The 22,850-nt window shown below is 36.9% G+C and overlaps 1 protein-coding gene across 9 annotated transcripts in view; it reads right to left on the bottom strand.

Annotated features, from left to right (window-relative positions):
• The window catches only part of LOC306860731 (rho guanine nucleotide exchange factor 10-like protein), a 52,024-nt gene that overhangs the window by 18,126 nt on the left and 11,048 nt on the right, over nt 1-22,850 (bottom strand). For 3 of the 9 annotated variants that reach the window (XM_079402583.1, XM_079402587.1, XM_079402584.1), the window contains 20 exons: nt 22,312-22,626; nt 22,097-22,124; nt 21,664-21,737; nt 20,949-21,017; nt 20,387-20,449; nt 18,013-18,156; nt 15,595-15,728; nt 14,656-14,769; nt 13,439-13,547; nt 13,068-13,171; nt 11,349-11,426; nt 10,716-10,895; nt 9,854-9,970; nt 9,619-9,711; nt 8,624-8,794; nt 7,004-7,149; nt 3,853-3,894; nt 3,317-3,489; nt 1,996-2,111; nt 601-728 (listed from right to left, as the gene is read on the bottom strand). In XM_079402583.1, the coding sequence (XP_079258709.1) occupies nt 601-728; nt 1,996-2,111; nt 3,317-3,489; nt 3,853-3,894; nt 7,004-7,149; nt 8,624-8,794; nt 9,619-9,711; nt 9,854-9,970; nt 10,716-10,895; nt 11,349-11,426; nt 13,068-13,171; nt 13,439-13,547; nt 14,656-14,769; nt 15,595-15,728; nt 18,013-18,156; nt 20,387-20,449; nt 20,949-21,017; nt 21,664-21,737; nt 22,097-22,124; nt 22,312-22,626 (2,398 nt within the window). The remainder of the gene's footprint in view (nt 1-600; nt 729-1,995; nt 2,112-3,316; nt 3,490-3,852; nt 3,895-7,003; nt 7,150-8,623; nt 8,795-9,618; nt 9,712-9,853; nt 9,971-10,715; nt 10,896-11,348; nt 11,427-13,067; nt 13,172-13,438; nt 13,548-14,655; nt 14,770-15,594; nt 15,729-18,012; nt 18,157-20,386; nt 20,450-20,948; nt 21,018-21,663; nt 21,738-22,096; nt 22,125-22,311; nt 22,627-22,850) is intronic. The other 6 variants (XM_079402585.1, XM_079402586.1, XM_079402588.1 and 3 more) reach the window with 6 other exon arrangements.

Raw genomic sequence — 22,850 nt, 5'->3', positions numbered from 1 at the left:
GCTACAGTGTATAAAGTCAACTGTAAAATAATGAATATGCTGCATTTATTTAAATACAAATACAGTAAAAAACTTTTCTATTGTAATATACTTTAAAATATAATTTATTCCTGTGATGATCCTTCAGTAATCATTCCAATATGCTGATTTGGTGCTAAAGAAACTTATCATCAATGTTAACAATAATAAAAATAAAACATATTAAAGGCTGTATGTAACAGGGAGTCCATGCTCTGTCTCATTATCCACCAAGGGGGTTTTTGTTCTGAAAAAGGTTGAAGATCACTGCCTTAAACCATTATGGTCCATCTTTAATTTTTTTAAGAAAGCTTAAATCTTAAAAGCTGTTCGGTCTGTGTTTAAACCTCGAACTGATCAGCAAAAGTCTTTTGGCTCTGTGGACTGATAGAGTAACTCCAAAGAGCCTGTCCAAGACAAATCCAAGAAATCTAAATAGTTCTGGTACAAGTGTGATGAAATGAATGACTATGTTTCGGTCACTGTAAGTGTCACATCCACCCACATTTGAGGGGAATTCAATGCACAGCTCTATTTTGTGTAACCTGTGCCCACTGGCATCAGTGGGTAGTCGGCACTCACTTGTCAGGCTTCCCAGGAACCATCAGCCGTAGACGGCACTTGTTGGCACACTGGATCTCGTCCTCTTTGATGCGGATGAGCCTCTGAAGAGCCATGCACCAGTCCTGCCCCACGGTAGTGTTGAGATTCTGTACACGTACACAGTCACATTTACGGGAGACAGCTGTCAGACTGACTAAAAACGGTTACCACACTTAGCGCCCTGCTTTTTAACATTTTCAACATAATTAGCACAAGGGGAGGTTAAAGAGCGAGAAAGCGACACAATAGAGTGCATTAATGCCCGCATGTTTTTTTAGCGACACTGGTTCCGGAAGTGTTTTTTCCAATCATTTTTCCCACAGGGATTTTAAAAAGGCCTTGTTAAAGCATTATGAGCCATGAACCAAACCAGCCAGCTCTGAGGTGAACCACAACAATACAAACTTTGATTTGAAGTAAAAAAGTAACTGGACAAAAAGGACAACAGTACAAGACTATTTAACGTTTGTTGTTAAAAAGCTATTTCCCTATGGAGAAAACAGTTGCATACTATAGTGAGTACGAATGGGTCGACTAGTCGATCAATGAGGTTGACCAGCTTTTCTCCAGATTTTTTTGTTTTTGATTTTCAGTATTTTTAGCAGGTGTGCTTTAAAAGGAATTGATTTACAATGGAAACTTCATGTGGAGAGTGTTAGCATGCTGACAGCATGCTGTGCTTTAGACTGTCAGCACGGTAAACTCTCTCAGAGAAGTTGCATCTCAAAATTCACCCCCTTGAAAGCACTGTTGCAACAGCTATCACAGCAGAGCTTTTGTTACAAATCCACCATCTTCAACAATACATTTCAAGACAATTACTGTCGGACTTCAAATCGCCTGCTGTGAGCAATGTTAGTATGCAGAATTCATTTTTTTGTAAAGATTTGTGCAGAAGGTTGTAGATGTTTAACGTATATATATATATATATATATAATAGTTGTAAGTAACGCCTGGACATTAGTCAGGGTGGATGTATATTTAATAATGTCAAATGTTAAATAGTTAATTAGTTTTATTAATGATTTTTTATTAATTAGTGTCTGGTAGAAACATTTTTAATTCAGCCTAAGGGCTTTCTTAAAGGGATAGTTCACCCAAAAATTAAAATTCTGTTTGAGAAAAGTGATTTGTTTGGTCTTTTCTTAAATCTTTTTTGTGTTTCACAAAGTATATAACGCATAACATGGGTGAATATATGAAGACAGAATTTTATTTTAGGACAAATTATCCCTTTAAGACCACCTAGTCGTTTAGACTATTCGATTATGAAAATACATCGCTTTGCACATCTCTAATATAGGTAGAAAATTATTCACTGGCAGTCAGAAATTGATCAGGTGTGCGAAGCTGCGGATGATTAAGGACTTTACCTGGTACGATCCCTGCAGGGTGCCCACCAACAACGTGACTTCCTCCACCACAGAAAGATCATGCTGTAACTCCTGCAGATTCTGATATAGCCGCGGTGGACCCAGAAACAGCTTTCCTGAACAAATAACATTTCCATGATAATCAGTAATTATATTCACATTAAAGCATTTGGGTCTGAAATGATACGCCCCCAGCAAACTCTTGCAAAGGAACAGCTGTGCTCAACTAACATTGTAATTCTGTGCAGTATTTGCATTAGGCTGAAAGCTCAAACACAGCAGGAAAGATGTAGAGAAAAGGGTGAACTTTCTGATGTAAGAAAGGAAGAAAAAAAGTCACCCAAGGACTTTCGGCTCATCTTATCTTGGAATTAGACCCTCTGTTGTGTCCTCTGACTGTCAGTGTATATTTCCCCTGCTGGAGAGTGGGAGCTGGGTTTAACATTGAGCCTTGAGGAAACCTGAAGTCTGCTGAACAAGATGAATGCAGCAGGAGGACTGTGCACTGATATAAGCTCTGAGATGATCTGTTAAAGGTATAGCTGGAATAACTGTGGGGAAATTGGAATTTCTTGTGTTTCCCAGTGTTAGAGAACAGTAAAAATCTATACAATAATTTGTAAGGCGATTGAATATTAATAATATTTGTAAATTTAATATTTGAATAATATTTGTTTCCTGGTCCTCTACAATACAAACAATGCAACTAGTGTACTCTAATTAATTCATTTCCATTCCTTTACAATTCATAAAGGACTCTTATGAGCCAGTTCTTTTAATGAATCATACAAAAAGTTATTGAGAACACCACATCCAATAATGAGATAACTCGAACCAAGAAGTATTTAGTGTCAATTTGTTTATATTACAACATGTAGGTAAAAATAATACTCTTATTATTATTAATTATTATAAATAATTGTTCTTAAAAATAATGCAATGATATTTTAATTAATTAAAATGACAAAATATTTTACATTTTTAAAAAGAAAAAATTATATAAAATATTAAGAATTTAATCTTCAAAATATTAAAACGTGTGTGTGTATATCTCTACTATATCTAGATAGATCGACAGACAGACAGACAGACAGACAGACAGACAGATAGATAGATAGATAGATAGATAGATAGGGTTCAAGGCTGCAATTATTCAAAAATACAATAAAAAAACTGTAATATTTGAAAATATTACTACACTTTAAAATAACTTTTCTATTCTATATGATCCAGCTTTACCAACTACATAAAAAAAACAAGTTCATTATTTTATCTATGCTCCTCTAACCACATGAAAGGAGCACACTTTGAAAATAGCAACCTTGAGAATTGGTGGAGCTCAGGCGCTTGCTTCCACTCTGCTGGTAGATGCTGTCTTTCCGCTGGGGGGTCTCCTGGCCCACCTCCACCACTTGCACTTGCAGCAGGGGGGCACTCCATTTAACTGCGTATTTTGGACCAATGGGGACTAGGCTGCTGATATCTGGTGGGCCCCTGATTAAATACAAAAGCATTACTTTAAGATTGCACAACAAAATCCGACTCACAATTACAAATAATACATGATCAGAGGACGTCTGAACGATAGTGACGGAGATCCAGGAATCAGACAAGCAATTAGAGCTTTGTGATCAGAAAGATTCCTCAGAGAGCCACACACCCCCTACTGTGATTTCAGGAAATTAATATTCATGTATTCCTCTCTTATGCATGATCTGCATTGAGAACCATTCGATGAGATTGAAGAATGCAGCAGAACTTTGAAGCCAGTGTAAAATCATTCTGATCCGAAGTCTTTGAAAACAGCATGACCCAGTGGTCATTAATGAAAAAACCTGGCAGATGTGAGAATGTTACCTTGGCTCCTCAAAGATGTTATCAATGCCCGTTTCAATGTATCTATGTGTCAGTTGAGAGAGAGTTAAAAAGAAGATGGCCTTAATTCATAAATTATGAGCAAGTAACGGAATTCAAATTTTCTGTAGCAATTAACGGTATTCATTTATTACTTAATGCTAATTAGGCTAGAAATGAAAGGTCTGTCATCATTTACTCACACTCATGTCATTCCAAACCCTTATGGCTTTCATTCTTCTGTTAAACACAAAAGGAAAGTTTAAGCAGGAGATTTGCACTGCTCTTTTCCATACAAAGCACTGTTACACACTTTGAGGTCATTCTAAGAACCGAGTTGATGGCGATGCGGAACAAGTTCTCTTCTCATGTCAGTTGTTCAGTCGCTATGCTCTAAACTGGATCTTCTTACAGAGGAGATGAGAGAACAAAAGAAAGTCGTTGCAGATCACGATAGACGCTGTTGCCGCGCTCGAGCAACAGGTTGTGGACTTACAGGATCGCAATAGGCGCAGCAATCTGCATCTGGTTGGATTGCCTGAAGGCTCCGAAAAGGACGACCCTATGGGCTTTTTGAAAAGATCGCTACTGACGTGGCTCCCGTCTCTGGCGGGCAAAGTGATTTAAGTGAAGCGAGCGCATCGCGTGTACACAAGGTTCTCCTCAGATCGCGCTAAACCACAGGTTTTCATCTTTAAACTGCTGCGGGACACGGACAGGGAGCTCATTCTGCGGGCCGCCAGACTTCATGCCCCGGTGAAAACTTCCAATGGAGCAACGCTGTCTTTCTTTCCAGATTTTTCTCCGGTTACCGCAAAAAGAAGTAGTGCATTTGCGCCAATTAGTAAGGAGATGAGAGACGCAAGGTGTATCTAAAATGCTACACTCCCCAGAAGAAGCAAGAGTTTTTCTCAGATCCCTTTCATCCAAAATGAAAGGGATCTGAGAAAATATACGGAATACTCATCATCATATTTCTTTGTTTGCTGATGATATCTTATTGTTTTCGGAGAAGCCGTCACATCCTATTCCTCATGTGTTGAATTTATTTGACCATTTTGGCTCTCTCTCTGGGTTTAAAATTAATTGGAGTAAGTCATGTTTACTTCCCCTCAATTCTAAAATTGATTCCATGTCCCTTTCTATATCTATTCCATTGGTTCAAAACTTTAAGTACTTGGGAATAAATCGTCTCAAAAAACTATAATGGTATTCTAGCCAAAGTATCCTCAGATTTGGAAAATTGGTCTCGTCTTCCTACTTCTTTTCAGGCCCGTATATCGGTGATTAAAATGAATGTTCTCCCACGTATCAATTTCTTTTCTTCCATGATTCCTCTCACTGCACCGGTTGGCTACTGGAACAAACTAGATGCATGTGTTTCACGGTATATATGGGATGGGAAACATCCTTGTATTAAACTGACTAACTTACAACGATGTAGATTACATGGAGGTCTTTCTTTCCCTAATTTTAGACTGTAAGCTCAAGCCTTCTCCCTCCGCCCTTTAGCAGTTTGGTTTGATCCTGACGCTTCTGTGTCTTGGAGAGCAATTGAGGAATCTATTGTTTATCCGTATAAATTGATGTATCTTTTTTTCGGGAGTTCCGCTTAGGCAGTGTAAATCTCGGTTTGGTCCCATTGTAACCCATCTCCTGTCCACATGGAGAGGAGATATCTATGATGATAGTGGTTTTAAATCCTTCCAGAATCTTAAAACTCAATATAATCTGCCAGGCACCTCTTTTTTATGTATTTGCACATTAGATCGGCCCTGCGGGCACATGGGGTGCCTTGGAACTCTCAACTGCCTGTTCACCCTTTGTACAAACTAATCCTTCCTTCTGAGGAATCTCCCTCCTCTGCTTCAGTCATCTATCTCTTTCTTCTTGAGCATTCATACAAACCTTTATCTATTACAACTATTTGGGCTAAGGATCTTAATGAGGATGTGCATGTTTTATTTTCCAGTCAGTTATGGGGTATGTTTAAATTGTCTTCTAAAAACCCTAATCACCAAATGATTCATTGGAAATTGGTGCATAGGGTTTACTTGACTCCAATGAAACGTTTTTTTATATGAATCTGTCGTCTTCTCCTAAGTGTAATCTCTGTTCCCAAGGAGTTTTAGGCACGTTTTTGCTTTTTTTTTGGGAGTGCCCCTCTCTCACACCTTTTTGGACTCAGCTCTCACTGGACCTATCATATTTGTTGGGTACTGAGCTATGTTTGATTCTGTGCCATTTTTTCATGAATGACTTTTGGGACTTCACCTTGTCCGTCCAACAAAGATCTTTACTGTTAGCTGCTCTCACAGCAGCAAAAAAATTGCTGGTCAACCGTTGGAATCCTCCTCACACAATGGACAGATGAACCTGGACTGTGTATTTGTTGGACATTATCTCGATGGATAATCTACTTCTCGTATACATGGATCTAATGTGAAAACTGTTAATTCATGGCATTCAGCTTTTAATGTTGTGTCTTCTTTTCGGGGGGGGGGGGGGGTCTACCGGGGGGTGGGATGGGTTGGGGTGGGTTCTGGATTTGTACGGCTGCTTTTTGGTTTTGTACTGCTGAGTGAAGTCCAATAAACAGTTGTTAACAAAAAAAAAAAAAGATTATTCACAGAAAAATGTTCTCTTCCCACCAATTTTGAAATCTGTTACGAAACCAGCAGAAAACCAATGACTTCAAATTATGTCAAAGCCGATGTGACATGTTTTGACACGCCAGATCTGAACATGAATAAAATTTAAAAGAGGTGTCAGAGGAGGACATTATCAGTGAAAAACAACTTTAATTTGTCTTTTCCTCAGCACAAAGCTATCATACGGCTTTAAATGACTTGGAATATAGCATATGAGTCATATGAACTACTTTTAAGGTGCCTTTTGTCATCATTTTCTAAGCTTGACAGCTCTAGGTCACCAGGAACTTTCATTATATAAAAAAGCAGCACGAACACTTCGCTAAACTTCTTTTTTATTCCAAATAAGGGTAAATGGGTAAATGATGACAAAATTTTCATTTTTGGGTGAACAACTTCAATTATATTTTTTTATTATAATGCAGTTTAATTAAATGTGCTAAAACCTCTCTCATGAAAGACAAGACAGAGTTGTTATGTGCACATATGAGAGGACTGCTTACTTTACATTGATGTTTGCACAGACCAGCATGTCATTCAGGAGGAAGACTTTGCGCTCCTTAGACTTGAGGACTTGACCTTTCTCACCATAGACGGTCTCAATCAGTGTCTCAGACAGAATCAACTGCTTCTGATCCGAGTTCAGTTGCTGTTAAAAAAATAACAGTTTTAAAAAGTAAATGAATACATCCACACCATGACAGAACACTTGCATCACCTGTATGTCTGGGCTCTTCAGTTTAGATTCTTGCCTTTGAAGTAATGTCTTTTGATTGATCTTCATTATCTTAATTTCATTCCTATTCTCACTCTAACATCCTTGAATGTAACACATTTGCAACTAAACAAATACAGAGGTTAGAGTGTTGCAACCTTTGGGGATTCAAAGACTGCGAGATGAGATATACTGTATGTTTGCATTGCAGGTGCTGAAGGATGTGGGAACGCTCTAGTGGTTCTTAACCAAAGGATGAATTAAGATGATCAAAATGAATATATTACTATTATTAATATAACTAATATTAATATAAAAAATGTCATTTTAACAATTAAAATGCATACAAAAAAGCAATCAAACTGAATGTAAAATAAATCCAATTCCTTTTTTTCTCCTCGATACAAACATGCAGATCTTGAACCTTCTGAAATTACTAAATCATTTTCTATAATTGTAGTTAATTTAACTGTATTAAATGACAGTCCAAGTTTAATTTTTAGTGTGTATATCTAAAAATTAGATATTATTTTTGACATTTCTGGTTGTGATCCTGCTTTCTATTTAAATTTCTATCTAAATAAAAGCTAAATAAATTTGAATTTAAAATGTTTGTCTTCAGATTTATAATTGAACATCCTGCTAATAGTGGGTAGAAAGAAATAAGCAAAATATATGTAGTTAACAATACAAAGTAAATAATTTTCAGATAATATTTTTTACTTCTTTTGGAATTAGAGTAAAACGATGGTATATTTGATACAGTATGACAGTTTAAAGGCAAATTTCATTTTGCAAACAACAAGTATGAGAATACAATCCAAATAAATTTAAACCGGAAAATGTTTGCTTTCTAGTTTATATTTAAACATTAATTTCTAGTGGAAAGAAAGACATACACAAAAATATGCTGTTAACTCAGTACGAAGTAAATACTCTTTCATAAACAATCTAATAAATAAAAGTAAATAATATAGATAATCTTTTAATAACTTTTTTTGGCTTGACAGCATATGACAGTATAAACAATATGTTGTCTTTTCACATTTGCTATAGTTGCCTTTATACAATATTTTAGGAAGGGGGTCACTTGCGCTAGCAGATAGATGACCTCAGAGCTAATAGACATGAAATGAAAGCCACAAAACATAACATTTTTGATATAATGGGGTCTTTAATAGCTGCTACTAAAATTACTTTCACTGACAATCCGCCACCCTGGCAAGGAAACATCTTTGTAAAAGCTATTTCTAGAAAGAGGAAATGTGGTAGCAGTTTGATCACACTGACAGCTCATGTCCTTTCACACTGCCTGCCAAATTATCTTGTAAAGCAAAATCATTGTGTTTTTTGGGTTGGTAGTGCTTTGAAGTATCCTGTGTGTGTTTGTAGTGCGGTGGTCTCTGACCTTACTGAGGTTACGGTCACTGACGCTGCGTGTGAGCTGTTGGATTTCGGCGAGCTGCTCGGCCAGCCGTTTCTGCTCATTCAGCTTCTCGGCGAGAGTCTCGAGCTCAGTGAGGGCTAGCTGCAACGGCAGCCTGTCCTGATGCCCTACAGGGGTGTTTTTCAGCATGTCCTGTGAAACACAGACAGATATGTCTGCATATATTCAGTAATTACTACCTAATTTGTCATTTAGCCAACACCTCTGAGAAACTGGAAAGTGACCTACAATACATTTATTACAAGGTCCCCTGCAAGCAAATGATGTTAAGTGGCATGCTCAAAGCCACAAAAACCATGAACTGTGGGATATACACAAATAACAATCCAGTTACCAGTTTAGAGTTTTACTTTACTCAGTTAACATTTGTTAATTCTATTTCATGGCGGCCTTTCTGTAATTGCTCTAATTTAGCTATTAAAGCTCATTTTTAACTGTAGTCTCAAACACATTTTAAACAACCATGATATAGTGCACTCTCTGTATGAACTCAAATGTCCCAGAAAAACAACCTGCGGTAAAAGCCTCAGCACCCCAGAGATTACATGCAAATTAAGTCATTGAATATAAGACTACTTTAATGACAAAAAAATCCTTGCAGAACTTGACTTTTGCTTCTGTTGTAAAATAAGTAAGTCTTAAATAAGTAATCAGCATACACAAGGGATTTCATCAGGGTTAAGTTTTACATATTTAAGCATTATCTGCACACTACCACGTCATGGTTTTGATAGAAAGCGCATGTTGCGTGTAAATTTAATGTGCTATACTTGTACTCTGCCTTTCACTTCCCCGTGTGTTACAGTCTGAGGAAATTCCACCATTATAAAATAGTTCAATATCTTAATTGTTATTCGTCATTAGATTTGTGTGTGTGTGTGTGTGTGTGAGTGAGAGAGAGAGAGAGAGAGAGAGAGAGAGAGAGAGAGTGTGTTTGGATCTTTCAGAGTACTAACCTGCAGTAGGAGTATGAACTGAGGAAAGCGCTGAATTGGTTTGACCATCAGGCCATAAAGAGTGATTCTGTCTGTACTGGCAGCCTGCTTCTTCTGCAATCCAGAAGAACACAAAAACAGGTCAGAAAAGACAGGGAATAGAATGGAACTAGATTTTTATACTTGTATGTGTAAATGCAAGTGCAGCTTTCCCATATATAGTGGTCAACAATTAGGAGCGTGTTGAGAAGTTTACCTTGAGAAACTCCAGAAATGCCGGCTTGGACATACAAGCTTTCTTGATAAGAGCCATAGCATTGGTAAAGTTGTTGACATAGTCGCTGTACACATCTAGCACCATTGACTTGGAAAACTGGAGGAGATGAAAACAACGATCAGCTCAGTGGCAGACATAACAATCCACAATTCAGACATAACATAAGATCCATGTACTTCGAGACCCAATGCACACTTTCGTGAAAAAAAGTTACAAAGCTGTCACTGGGGCAGTTCAAAATCTTTCTATCTTATTTATCCCTTAATGGTACATACTAGTACTTTAACGTTACCTAAAGTGTATATATTGTTTGAAAGGGTACTTTAACTGTCAATATGAAGGGACTATTTGCAAGATTGTTTTGCATTTACTGATCAAACTGTCTTAAACGTTATGTGCTCAGCTGCAGAGCACAGTCTGTGTGATTCAGAGGAAATTAGCACACTTTAAATAGAACTGCTGACTAGAGGATGTTCCTGATTTTCCATTTGCAAAGATCTCTCATCACAGAAAGAGTCATGTTAGGTTATAAATACAGAGCATTATAAAGTCCAACTGACTTTGATAAGTGGATCTGACAACCCTTATGCAAAAATCTTCATCTTAACGTGAAGGGGAATACAAAAGGTTATATGTGTGGCCATACAAATCAGCTGGATCAATGCTATGCAACTGTGCAGTGTTTCAAATCAAAAACAAGTGTGAAAAAAATGAGGCAAATCAATGAAATCTTAAAGTCTTTGTAACCAAAGCAAAAAAAGAAAGTTCAATGAACAAAAAAAACAGAAGCTGTAAAACACACCACAAATTGAACGTTTTAGTAGAACAACAGGAGACGTACTGAAGCAACAAAAAGGTCTCCGATTTTCTCAGTATTATCCCATTCTGCTACACGGGAGGCCAGAGCAATCTGAAACATGGAGTGACACTGTAGGATCTCCTTCAGCCTATAAAAAATAGGCTGGATCTTCCTCGAGCTCAGGATCCGGGGCTCCGCCTCCATCAAAGGCTTCTTATATTCCTAAAATATAAATTCAGGTGGTAGGTATGAGTGAGTCTGGTCAGAATGTTCAGCTTGGGTTTTAATATCTCTGTTGATCTAAATAAAAAAAAATATCACATCTGTTTTTGTCAGTTTAATATAATACAATAGATTTAATGAATCTCCCAGATTTAACAGCACAATAAGATAAGGGTGTATTCATAAATTTTGTTTTGTCTTTACCCTGCTGAAAAAAAGTGCAAACTACCCAGCCCAAGAAGGTTAGGATGGACAGTCAGTTTTAATGTAGCTCAGGCTCAGGCTGAGGGACCAGATGGCTAACCAGCTTAAGTCCAGCAAAATACCTTAGGCAATTTTTTTTCCCCTCGTGTTATATTCCTAATTTTGCCCTCCTTTACATTTCTGTTTCTTACATTCAGAATCCTGATATAGTATTACAGTCATATGTAATGGCATAACTGTGTCACTGACCAGCAGGATCCGCTTGAGTGAGTCTAAGTAGCTTCTTTCACTCTGGAGGATAGAGCCAAGAATATGACGCCTGACAACCTGTGACATACAAAATAATGCAAAATAGGAATTTTAATGCAATTAGGATAACTGACAGCAAACCAGCGGCTTAATATGCTCCTATGCTTACCAAGGCAGAAGTAAAATAAAGTAAAAACAGTAATACAGTTAAATATAACTACAATTTAACATAGCTGTTTTCTGGTTTGATAGTCAGTTGAGAAACCTGACTCCAGACAGTCCCATAATAAGATAAATGTGAAAAGACCATTGCATGCATGTATAACTTTGCTGCTTTTAGAGATATATAGGGTCTAATCATGTAAAAACAATGCAAACTTGTTCTCATTGTTCTACACAGCCTCTTTACATGCATATCAAATTTCAAATGAGCATCTAAAATAACACCTAAATATTTAAAATTGTTAACTGTCTCTATTGCCTTTTGATTGATCTTAATTATAAAACCACTCATTTCCTTCCTTCTAATTGAAAAACACATTGAGACAGTTTTTGAACAGTTCAAGGACAAACAGTTGTTTTGCAGCCAATGTGACACACCAGTCATTTCATTTGTTAATATTTCTGCAGCTAAGTGTGGAGTCTGTGCCGATACATAAATGACTGTGTCATCTGCATATAACTGACATTTAGTTTGCTTGCAACAATTTGGTAAATCATTGACATATAAGGAAAACAACAATGGACCCAAAATTGACCCTTGAGGGAGACCCATCTCATTGTTTTGTAAAGCTGATCTTGAATTATTTATTTTAACACACTGATCTCGAGATTCTAAATATGATCTAAACCAATTTATTGCCTGCTGAGAGAAGATTCACAGTATCAAATGCCTTTTTGAGATCTAAAAACACTGTGCCTGCTACACTGCCATTATCTAAAGCTCCCTTAATAAATTCTGTGAGAAAACAGTTTGCCATTTCTGTCAAATACTTAGGCCTAAAACCAAACTGTTTAGAGTGAAGTAGATCATGTTTTTCTAAATAGTTGATAAGTTGTTCAGCTACCAACTTTTCCCAAATTTTAGAGATTGCAGGGAGTATAGAAATTGGTCTATAATTCTGAACCTCATCAAATGATCCTGCCTTAAAAATTGGGGTTATAATAGAAGTTTTCTTAGTATGCCCTCTTGTTTAGAAAGTTTATTAATGCACTTCCAAAGATATGAGCTATTTCTGCAATCAATTGCTCAAAATATGCAGTTTTCGCCTTCCTCATTTCCTCAACTACTTTATTTCTTAACGTTTTAAAACTTAGGATATCTGTCTGTGTTTTCAGTCTTCAGTGTCACATGATCCTTCAGAAATCATTCTAACACACTGATTTGGTGCTCAAGAAACATTTATTATTATTATTATCAACGTTAAAAGCAGCTGTGCGCTTAATATTTTTATGAAAACCCCAAAAATAGATATATTTTCAGGATTCTTTGATGAATAGAAAGTTTTAAAACTAAAGAAGAGCATTTTTTTAGAACAATGTTGTCGTCACTTTTAATCAGTTGAATGATTCCTTGCATAATAAAGGTTATAATATCTTTCAAAAATAATACAAATCTTACTGACCACAAATAGTTTTAAGGTAGTGTATGTAAATATGTCATAAATGAGCAGGGCAATATGATACTGACAGTAATGTAAAGTACATACAAACACACACCTGTTGGCTACTGAGCCCTTGTGGCATTGGAGAAAGTTGAGGTGGTGGATGTTTGAATTCAGATACAGTCACATCCAGATATCCAGAATCTTCCTCTGTGTCATCTGCAAATTGACAGTCAAAAGCACAGTTAAACTCCTCATTCCCACTGCCATCTACTATTCCAATACCTTCCATCTCGGCTCACTTCTCCCTCTAAGTAAACACTATTCTGTAGCTCTGTAATAACATGCCACTTGCTATCTCAGAATAACTCAAACATTCAAAGAGGCATCTAGTCTCTCGCATTGTTTCTGTACTGTAACCTACCAGGTGTCAGAAAAAAAAACACCAGAATCTAACAAGAGGAAATGAGAGTCAAAAAGTCAAACCTGTGCAGTCTTTTTTACTCAGGAAGGACACTTTTCGCATCATGGCTATTTTGGTCTTTTCCAGTCCATCTTTTGTGCCATTCCTAGCTGCTTTCATGAGCTGTTGAACCTATGGCAGGAAAGAGAGATCGGTTGAGTGCATAAGATGACAGCAAGGAACAAAATGAATCAGCAAAACTAAAAGATCAGTGTGTTCAGCAGTACCAGGACAAAGCCTCAAGGTCCCTCTCTGATAAATTAGGGAATTTAGAGGGATAAAATTAGTTGGCTTTTGTTTGTTATTTTGGCCTTGTCGGTTCCTGAAGCTAACTTACCCCCTTGTACAGTTGAAACCATTGTTCTCATTAAAATACTGATCATTCGCTTTTCAAAAGTAGTGTGTTCTCGTACTCATTTCATGTTGCGCCTTTTCCCCTAGACGGGGCGTAACACAACACTCAGTGGATTTCACACAGTTTCATTTTCATTGTACAAAAACTCTCCATTGTACAATGATTAGCATGATGGACATGGACAACTACATAACTACTGGCTGTATATGAATTTTGGTGAACAGCTGAAATTGCAACTAAATTACATAATCTAGATTTAGTCTAATGTGTAATATAACACTGATCCTTAAAACGGAGACAAAACATGCTGCAGAGCTCCGTTACTGCTTCTTCCATGTGCATTTTTCCTTGTCATATCTTTGAAAGAAGTTTCCTATTTTCATCCATTCTCAAAATTAAAAACACATTTAAACAGTAATATTCAGAACTATTTTTACAAGTTAAAATAACCTTTTTCTATTTTTTTCTATGTTCTAAAAAGTCATTTATTACTGTAATGGTACAGATGAATTTTTCTGAAGTACATTTATTCATAAAAAGTAAAGACATTTATACTGTTACAAAACATCCCTGCTAAATAAGTTATTTTTTTAAATACAATATATTTAGAAATATTACTTTAAATATATTTTGAATATCACATAAGTATTACATGCAAGAGTCATTTTGTTTGTCTGATGTTATGTTACTAATTGGACTTAAAATAGAGGAAATTCTAAAATAAAATAAAAAACTAATAAAACAAAAAATCTAAAATCCAAAACAATTCCTTTATGGAGCTGACATGTCAGTTATGACAGAAAATATATGCACATTCATTCATAAGTTTTGTCAGATGTCTTAGGTATCAGTGATAACCACACACCCACCACTCTATAATTGTACCTTAATGTCATAGTTTTGTTTGAGCTGGCCGACATCTCGAGCCCCTAACCGCATGGCTAGCTCACGCCTGGTCTGGACGCAGCGTTGCTTCAGACGTCGTACATCTGGGGAAATCTATATCCATTACCGCAAAGCCATGACCACAGGCGGTAAAGGGGGGGTTGAAATATATCAGTGCATAAAGAAAGATGGCAAAAAAGAGGGGAGAAGGAGGAAAACAATGAGATTGAAGAAGTAACAAACACAGGCAGACAGTAATAACATCAAGGCCAACAACAGAGGGAACTGAAGATAGACATAACAGCGTGAAGAAGACCAGAGATTTAACCTCAGAGAGCGTCTGTCTCGGTTCACGGTACTAAAACTTCACACATCAAACAGCTCTACTACTCACAAATTATTCCTTAAACAGAAGTACCCAAGTTTAGACTGCACAAGGCCAAGTCTGATTAGTCTAGTTAAGGTTTTCTGTACCTGTTTTCATGCATGATGTGCAACATCTGTGGATTAAGACCTGATCTTCTCAGCATGCATCAACAGACATTAACTAAAAACAGGAACAGGGTAATGCCAGCAAGGAAGGAGAACTGAAAGAAAACGAGTGCCAAAAAAATCCCTTCCTATTTTAAAGTTGAAGTGTGTAATTTCTGCTCTACTAGTATCACTGAACAGAATTAGCATAAATAGTGACTGTTTTCAAACAGGATTTAAACATGCTCCTATCTGCCACTGGTCACACAAATCAATAGCCCCGCGCCTACACACACGCCATTGGCTAAGCTAATGCTGGGCAGCATGAATAGAGCTCTGTTTTGATATTGCTTTTGACTTTTGTTGGTGATTGTGTGCTACTACCTTTTAACAATGCATAATATCTAATTTATTAATTTGATGGCTTATTTAGAAAGTTTTGATAATAAATGGGCAGTGTATTTGTACCTTATTGCGGGTGGGCTGCTTGGTCTCGCTGTCTGACTGTTCATCGTAACTCTCAAACTCACTGGAGCCCCAGCCGTTGTCTATCAGTCCGGACTCGCCAGACCTCTGCACCTCCTCGTAGATCACATCATCCTCTGAAAAATAATCAATAAAAAATTATATGAGGTAGGAGGAAGTAAGATGTCCTGAGTCAAGATACATCTAAACCGGAAACATACTGTACGTGGGTTGGTTGGTACAGGCAAGTTACTACAGGGTGAAAGTAAACCATGCTATATGAATGCACTGACTGTAGAATTATTGCTCAGACTTTGCACTTAATTAGCATCTGCACTTTTTTGGTTCTGGGTTGCATGGCCTCCTCAAACTCATGAATGCCCCTAGTGAGTTCAAGTACCCCGTTCAATGGCCCAGGCTGGAAGATCTGTCACCTTCCTTAGAGAAAGGACTTTTTTCTAAAAGTCCGTATTGCAGATATAACAGGCCAGATAGTTTGACTTTGGAAATTTTGTAAAGAAAATGTCTGAAATCTGATTCCTGGTTGTAAACATTGCATATCTGTGCATGGTTTGTAACATTTGAGTCTTTTGAAGCTACGAAAACGAAGAAAATTATTTTCTATATTTCTGCATAAATATGACACTAAACATCATCAGATTTTCGCCTAAGTCTTGAAGCAGACAAAAGAGAATCCAATCAATCAAATCAGACAAAAATATTTTCTTGTGAAAAATGATCGTTTGTTACATATCTTTGCATTGCAAAAGTATGTGAATCTCTAGGATTAGCAGTTAATTTGAAGGTAAAATTAGAGTCCATCTGTTCAGAGATGTTTTCAATCAATGCAATAATTATCAGGTTTTATTTAAAGAACAGGGATCATTTAAAGTCTGATCATGTTTGTGGAAGTGTATCATGGCACAAACAAAGGAGATCTCCGAGAACCTTAGAAAAAGAGTTCATGTTGCTCATCAGGCTAGAAAGGATTCATAAAAAGATTCAAGAAAAAGATTCATATTTAAAGCTATCAAAAAAGCAATCTCTATCTTCCGATTACTGTCATACGAGCGTTCACAATACAGTGCCATTTCGGCGGATGACGAAGGATGTAGGAAAGTGACGCACGCGGAATCGCAGAGGAGAGAGCAAAACAAAACACCAGTCAGGAATTAGAAGTACAAAATGAGGATTTGTAAAGAAAAATGTTGGAAGATGTCGATATAAGCCAAGAGTAGACTAGTTTTCCTTAGCTAAACAAAGGAAATTTTGCTTCCTTTGCTCCTGTAAACTATGCTACTCCTACATCCTCCTATGTCATCCGCCGGAACGGTGTTCTATTGTGAATGCGCATACGACAGTTAGCAGAAGCTAGATATCGCAGTTTATAAAGTATTAAATATCAATGTTATTCTTACAAAAACACATCGATTTGCTTCTGGAGGCTTTTATTCACCCCCCGGAGCCTTGAGGGACACTGTTTATGATGGTTGGATGCGCTTTATTTGCCTTCTTTTGGACTACTGAAAAATATCACCCATTCACTGCCATTATAAAGCCTGGAAGAGCAAGGACTTTTTTTAAATATAGCACAGACTGGATTAGTCTGAAAGAAGAAAGTCATATACACCTAGAATGCCTTGAGGGTGAGTAAATCATGAGGTAATTTAAATTTTTGGGAGAACTATCCCTTTAATCCAATTGAAATGTTGTGGAAGGAGCTGAAGCAAGCAGTTCATAGGAGGAAACCCACCAACATCCCACCAAAGATTCACATACTTTTGCAACGCACAGATATGTAAAACTGAATTTTTTTCTCGATAAATAAATGACAAAGAAAATATTTGTCTCATTTATTTGATTTGAGTTCACTTTGTCTTCTTTTAGGACTAAAATCTGATGATGTTTTGGGTCATATTTATGCAGAAATACTTTTTTTTGTGTGTGTGTTATTTTTGGGGGCTTTTATGCCTTTTTTTATTTTGGATAGGACAGTAGAGTGGCGACAGGAAAGCATTGGGTGGAGAGAGGGGAGCAGGATCGGCAAAGGACCTCGAGACGGGAATCGAACTCGGGTCGCCCACCATTGGTGCCAACCGAAATACAGAAAATTCTAAAGGGTTCACAAACTATCAAGCAGCACTATATTCATTTCAAATCAAAAATTCAATTCATAATTTAAAATACACGTAAAACAACTGTGAAAAATCAATGCAGAAAATTCCTTAATTTTACCACATACAGTGGTAGAGTACAGAGTAGAAACATATGAGAATAAATAATTAAATAAATGCTCTCCATTTCACCTCACTGCTATCTTGAAGAATTATTTGAGATATTCAATAGCTCTCAAGTGAGAATTTTCCTATGGGTGAAGACATAACTGATCTGGACAGATGACGCGCCCAGTCAGACACTGACCTGCATCTGGTGGCGTGATGTTCTCACAAGGCACATCATCGTAAATGACCTCCGAGCGAGCAGGAGGAGCTGAGTTCTGCTTCAGTTGTTCAGAGGGTGAATTTTCATCTGATTCAGGAACGGCTTTCCCTTGAGGAGCGAGACCTAGAGTGTCAACAGAAACTTCTAAATACATCTAATAAACTAGATTACATAAATTAATACTTCCAGTAGAACTGCTTGATGGATTCTTGAGCATATTCTTAGCATGAATAACAAAAAAAAGAATAGGATACTACTTTAAGTGGGCTGAACACTGGGTTTAGGATCTAATTTGAAACACAATAAATACAAACATCATTTGATAATCATTCATCAGAACTTCAACGATGTATTAAAAGAATAGCTCACCCAAAAATAAAAATGTTGTCATCCTTTACTCACTCATGTCGTTCTAAACTTGTATAAGTTTCTTATTTTATGTTGAACACAAAATAAGACATTTTGAAGAACCAAACAGTTGTTGGACCCCATTGATTTCCATAGTAGGGAAAGAAATACCATGGAAGTCAATGGGGACCATCAACTGTTTGATTACCAGCATTCTTCAAAATATTTTCTTTTATGTTCAAAATAAGAAAGAAACTCATACAGGTTTGGAACGACATGAGGGTAAGAACATAACCAAATTTAAATTTTTGGGTGAACTATCACTTTTAAGCTCAGTGCAGTTTGAGAATGAAATTCAGCCCTGATTAACACAGAAAAGCACATTAACAATCCTTTTGACATAGATTTGAGCTTGCATTCTGACAACAGCACTACAAAATAACAAACATACTCCTACACGAACGGCGGATTGACAATAGGCACACTTGTCTGTACTGTGACAGTGTGTACAGATTTGTTGACAACCTCTTTTTACCTAATGAAGTCGCCTGCTGAGTCTCCCCCACGGGAACTTAAAATATCTCAAAGTGAAAGGTTCTTTAAACTGTTTAGACCTCTGAATATCTGGAGGATATATCGAGACTGTCTGGGATGTCAGAGGGAGATCATTTAAAATTCTGAGAACACGTTAATTAGGAGTAGGAGTACAATATAAATATCTTTCTTGGGAATATTCCAGGTTAAACCCAAGTTAAGTATCCGTGGCATGTTGTTTACCACAGAAACTCATTTCTTATCTTGCAGTTTGTAAAAATGTGTGAAAAACTATGGAAATCTGTGGGGAAACAGTTGCATTTCTGGCATTTCACTTGTGTAAGTGCATTTCTCTCAACATGTGCGGCTCGAAATGATTTTCTGCAATAATTGACATCATGTCACAGATGTTGTTGATATAGCTTTAATTGTATTGAACCCGGATATTTTTATGTGGCTTTGTAGACGACAATGACTGTCAGTGTGATGTTGTACATATGTAAATGTTTCTACACTGAGGAAAAGACACAAAGATCTAAAAGGGTGTAAAAATGACAGCAGCAGGGAGTGGATATAGAAGCGAATTCTCATTATTAGTCATGGCACAGCAACAGCCTGTATTTACAGTGTCAATACAGTGCACTACAGTAAGTCTATCTACAGCCTAAAACGGCAGTACTATGATGCCGTAATACTCCAACAAAAAAGACTTGACTGGATCGCTAATCATTCCTGAATGCTGGTAAATTAAAGGTTCAAAGGGATCAAGACAGATCTAACTATGCTCTACGTAAAGGATAATGTACAGTCAGCTGGTTATTGTTGCAAAATAGACCGCTTATTATTACACGGCTACTGATCAAACAAATAAATACACTACCATTCAAAGGCTGAAGTCAGTAGGATTTTATTTTTAAAGAGAGTAATACTTTTATTTAGCAAGGATGCCTTAAATTGATCAAAAGTTACAAATATTTCTATTTCAAATAAATGCTGGTCATTTGAACTTTCTATTCATCAATGAATCCTGAAAAAAACTAAATTAAGCAGTCATTTTGTTTTGTTTGTTTTCAAGATTGATAGTAATAAATCAGCATATTAGAAGGATTTCTGAAGGATCATGTGACACTGAAAACTGGAGTAATGGCTGGTGAAAATTCAGCTTTGCCATCACAGGAATAAATACAATCAGCTTAGCAGCAAGACCAACACTGCAACTATTGCAGTAATATTAATATGTAAATCCTCTGAGGTAATTATCAATACAATTAATAACTGAGAAAAAAGAAGGTCCCAGTAGCATCTTGCCATGGGCGACATATAATATTATGAAATATCAGATGGCTGAAGGTGGGGACTGATCAATCAGAAACAAGTATTTCAGAGAGCCATGTAATAGAAAAAGGAGATCTACAGTCAAATACAAAAACGGCACAGCTATTCCAACTGTCCTGGGGAGTGGGGCTTGTACCTTTATGCAGTCGCAGACTGAGCTCTGAAACCACACTGAACCATTCCCGAGAGTGAACTGGGGCTGCACACACATAGCAGAGACTGTTTAACAGCCAAGAGACGCAGCTTTGAAGTCACTTCTACTATGGCCGTTGAATTGCTGACGCTACCAGGATTTCTCAAAATCAAGCCAAGTAGTTTGTTAGTTTACATGAAGTATTTGGAACATGCATACATTTTATTCCAATGCAGTTTTCACAATTTAGGAATATCTTGAATTATATTGACAAGGGATTTTATATTCGCTGAATGATTTTGTTTGCTCAATCACTTGTTTGTTGTGTTATTTGATTGGATTGCAACAGAATTTTCAAGAAAAATCTCCAAAAAATCTGATTTATTAGGCTGAACCAAGAGTGGACATTTGGCATGGGTGTGTTGTTTTCTTTCCCGTGAGATTCCTGTGGGTCTGGACTGGATTAGTCATTGCTATTATTCAGATCTCTGATTTCCATGCTGATTTGTGCATTAGTGTGGATTTACAGGAAGGTATGGCACAGCCCCTTCACAGTGACACCAACCTGTCTGAGCATGTTTATGGGGAGACTTCTGGATAGCTGTATAGAGGCACTCTGGCCCAAAATGTGAACCTGGAGATACATTTTCAAACAGATTTGTCAGATTTAAGCACTGAAACGCCTTCCCAGCCAGCATTTATTCCCAAACGCCATGGAAGAAGGCTGAATCACTGCTGAGCTTTGTTTCTGTTTTGTGAATGGAATCAATGTTGATATTGTAGTACATTTACAATGTTTTTTTTTACAATGTGTAACATTAAACATTATTATAACAACAACTGATATTATTTGAACCACATTTCAAAGTCAAAGGTCAGTCACTAGCCGGCTGGGTGTTTGGACATTTTGGGAATCGGCATTGATATTGCAACATAGTATAAACTCCTTACATTTATCATTTTAAAATTTCATCATTGATTTATAAGTTTTTTTGTTTTTTTTTAAAGGTGTTTCAATGTTATTTGAATATTTCCAACAACTTTGTGTCAGCATTTTTTCTACATTTTCAAAAAATTGTCAATATTGAAACAAGAACTTACATTATTTCAAGTTCAACCACGTTTCAGTGTTGACAGTCAATCACTAGACGGCTGGTTATTTGAACTCTTGGAGTGACACATTTTGGTACGTCCAGCTAGTCCAAGTAGACTGCTTTAAACAGATTAATCTCGCAACATTTATAACCACAAACACTAGAGATCTTCTCTAAGTATAATACCTTCATAAATGTTATTTCTTTTCCAAAAGCTTGCTTGTTCATCAGCTACTCGAGGCTCGGCCGAGACAGAACTCCTAAAACAAAACAGAAATGCAGAAGTATTGAAATACTGCCCTTCCATGTTTATTCTTATCAGTCACTGTGTACTAATGGTCACATCACATTACCACTAGATGTCACTAGAGCCAGGGCAAGTTGTTTAATATCTAATACAGTAGGAAATATGTTAACATAAATATTCAACCATAGAACTATACAGCTAAGACATAGGGTAAAGTCCTTTGAGGGACAAACACCTCAAACAGTAAGCCTATAAATATTCATAGTGTCTATGATGACATCATGTAGGAGCAATAAGGTTAAAGTTGTTCAAGTGGAAAATGTTCGAGGTATAACACATAAGGCATACAAAATTCAACACAAACATTCTTACCCATCAGGAGATTGTCTGGCCACCATCTCTGTAGGAAGAACAGAAAGTACGTTTCATAATTTTCCAACAAACAGATCACTGATTCTTGGGTGCAGGGACAAATTAAATCACAAAAATGAGTTTTATCCCATGTTTCAAGAATCATTGCGGTAATCTAATATACAACATACATAAAAACAGTCATATTTTATTACTAACGCATACTACAGACTAACCTGAGTTTGTTGTGCAAGGATGTGTGGGGATATTTTGGTCCTGCAGACCAGCAGGGGTCCCTACGTTTACTGCCCGCTGATTACGCTTCATAGCTTGACAATAAAGTGCATTTGTGGCAGTGCTACCATTAGTATTTTCTGAATGCTCAGCTTCCACGAGAGGAGTTCCTGACTCTTTATTCTCAACAGAGTTCACCACTGTATTCTGCTCGTCTTCGCTGTCATCAAACTCAAACTTCTGACCAGTTTCCTCATCTTCATCATCCTCTTCCTCCTCCTCCTGGGCCTTCTGAGTCACAGAAGTGACCATGGACTCTGAAATAACAGAAAAATGCTCATTTTAACTGATAAAAATAGGTTAAGAACCACATGTTTACATTTTAAAAAATGCTGAGATTTAAATTCACAAACAAACTGCAGACACACAGTCCAATAGAAATTGAGACTGACTTTGACCGATTCAATATGGCCGACAGCTTATGTATCGAGGCCCACAGAAATAGGCGCTAATGAGGCATCTATGTGTATACATTCATGTT

The sequence above is a fragment of the Barbus barbus genome (assembly GCF_936440315.1).
Source record: "Barbus barbus genome assembly, chromosome: 41".
In the NCBI taxonomy this organism is placed as follows: domain Eukaryota; kingdom Metazoa; phylum Chordata; class Actinopteri; order Cypriniformes; family Cyprinidae; genus Barbus; species Barbus barbus.
This window is presented reverse-complemented; position numbering and strand designations above follow the sequence as displayed.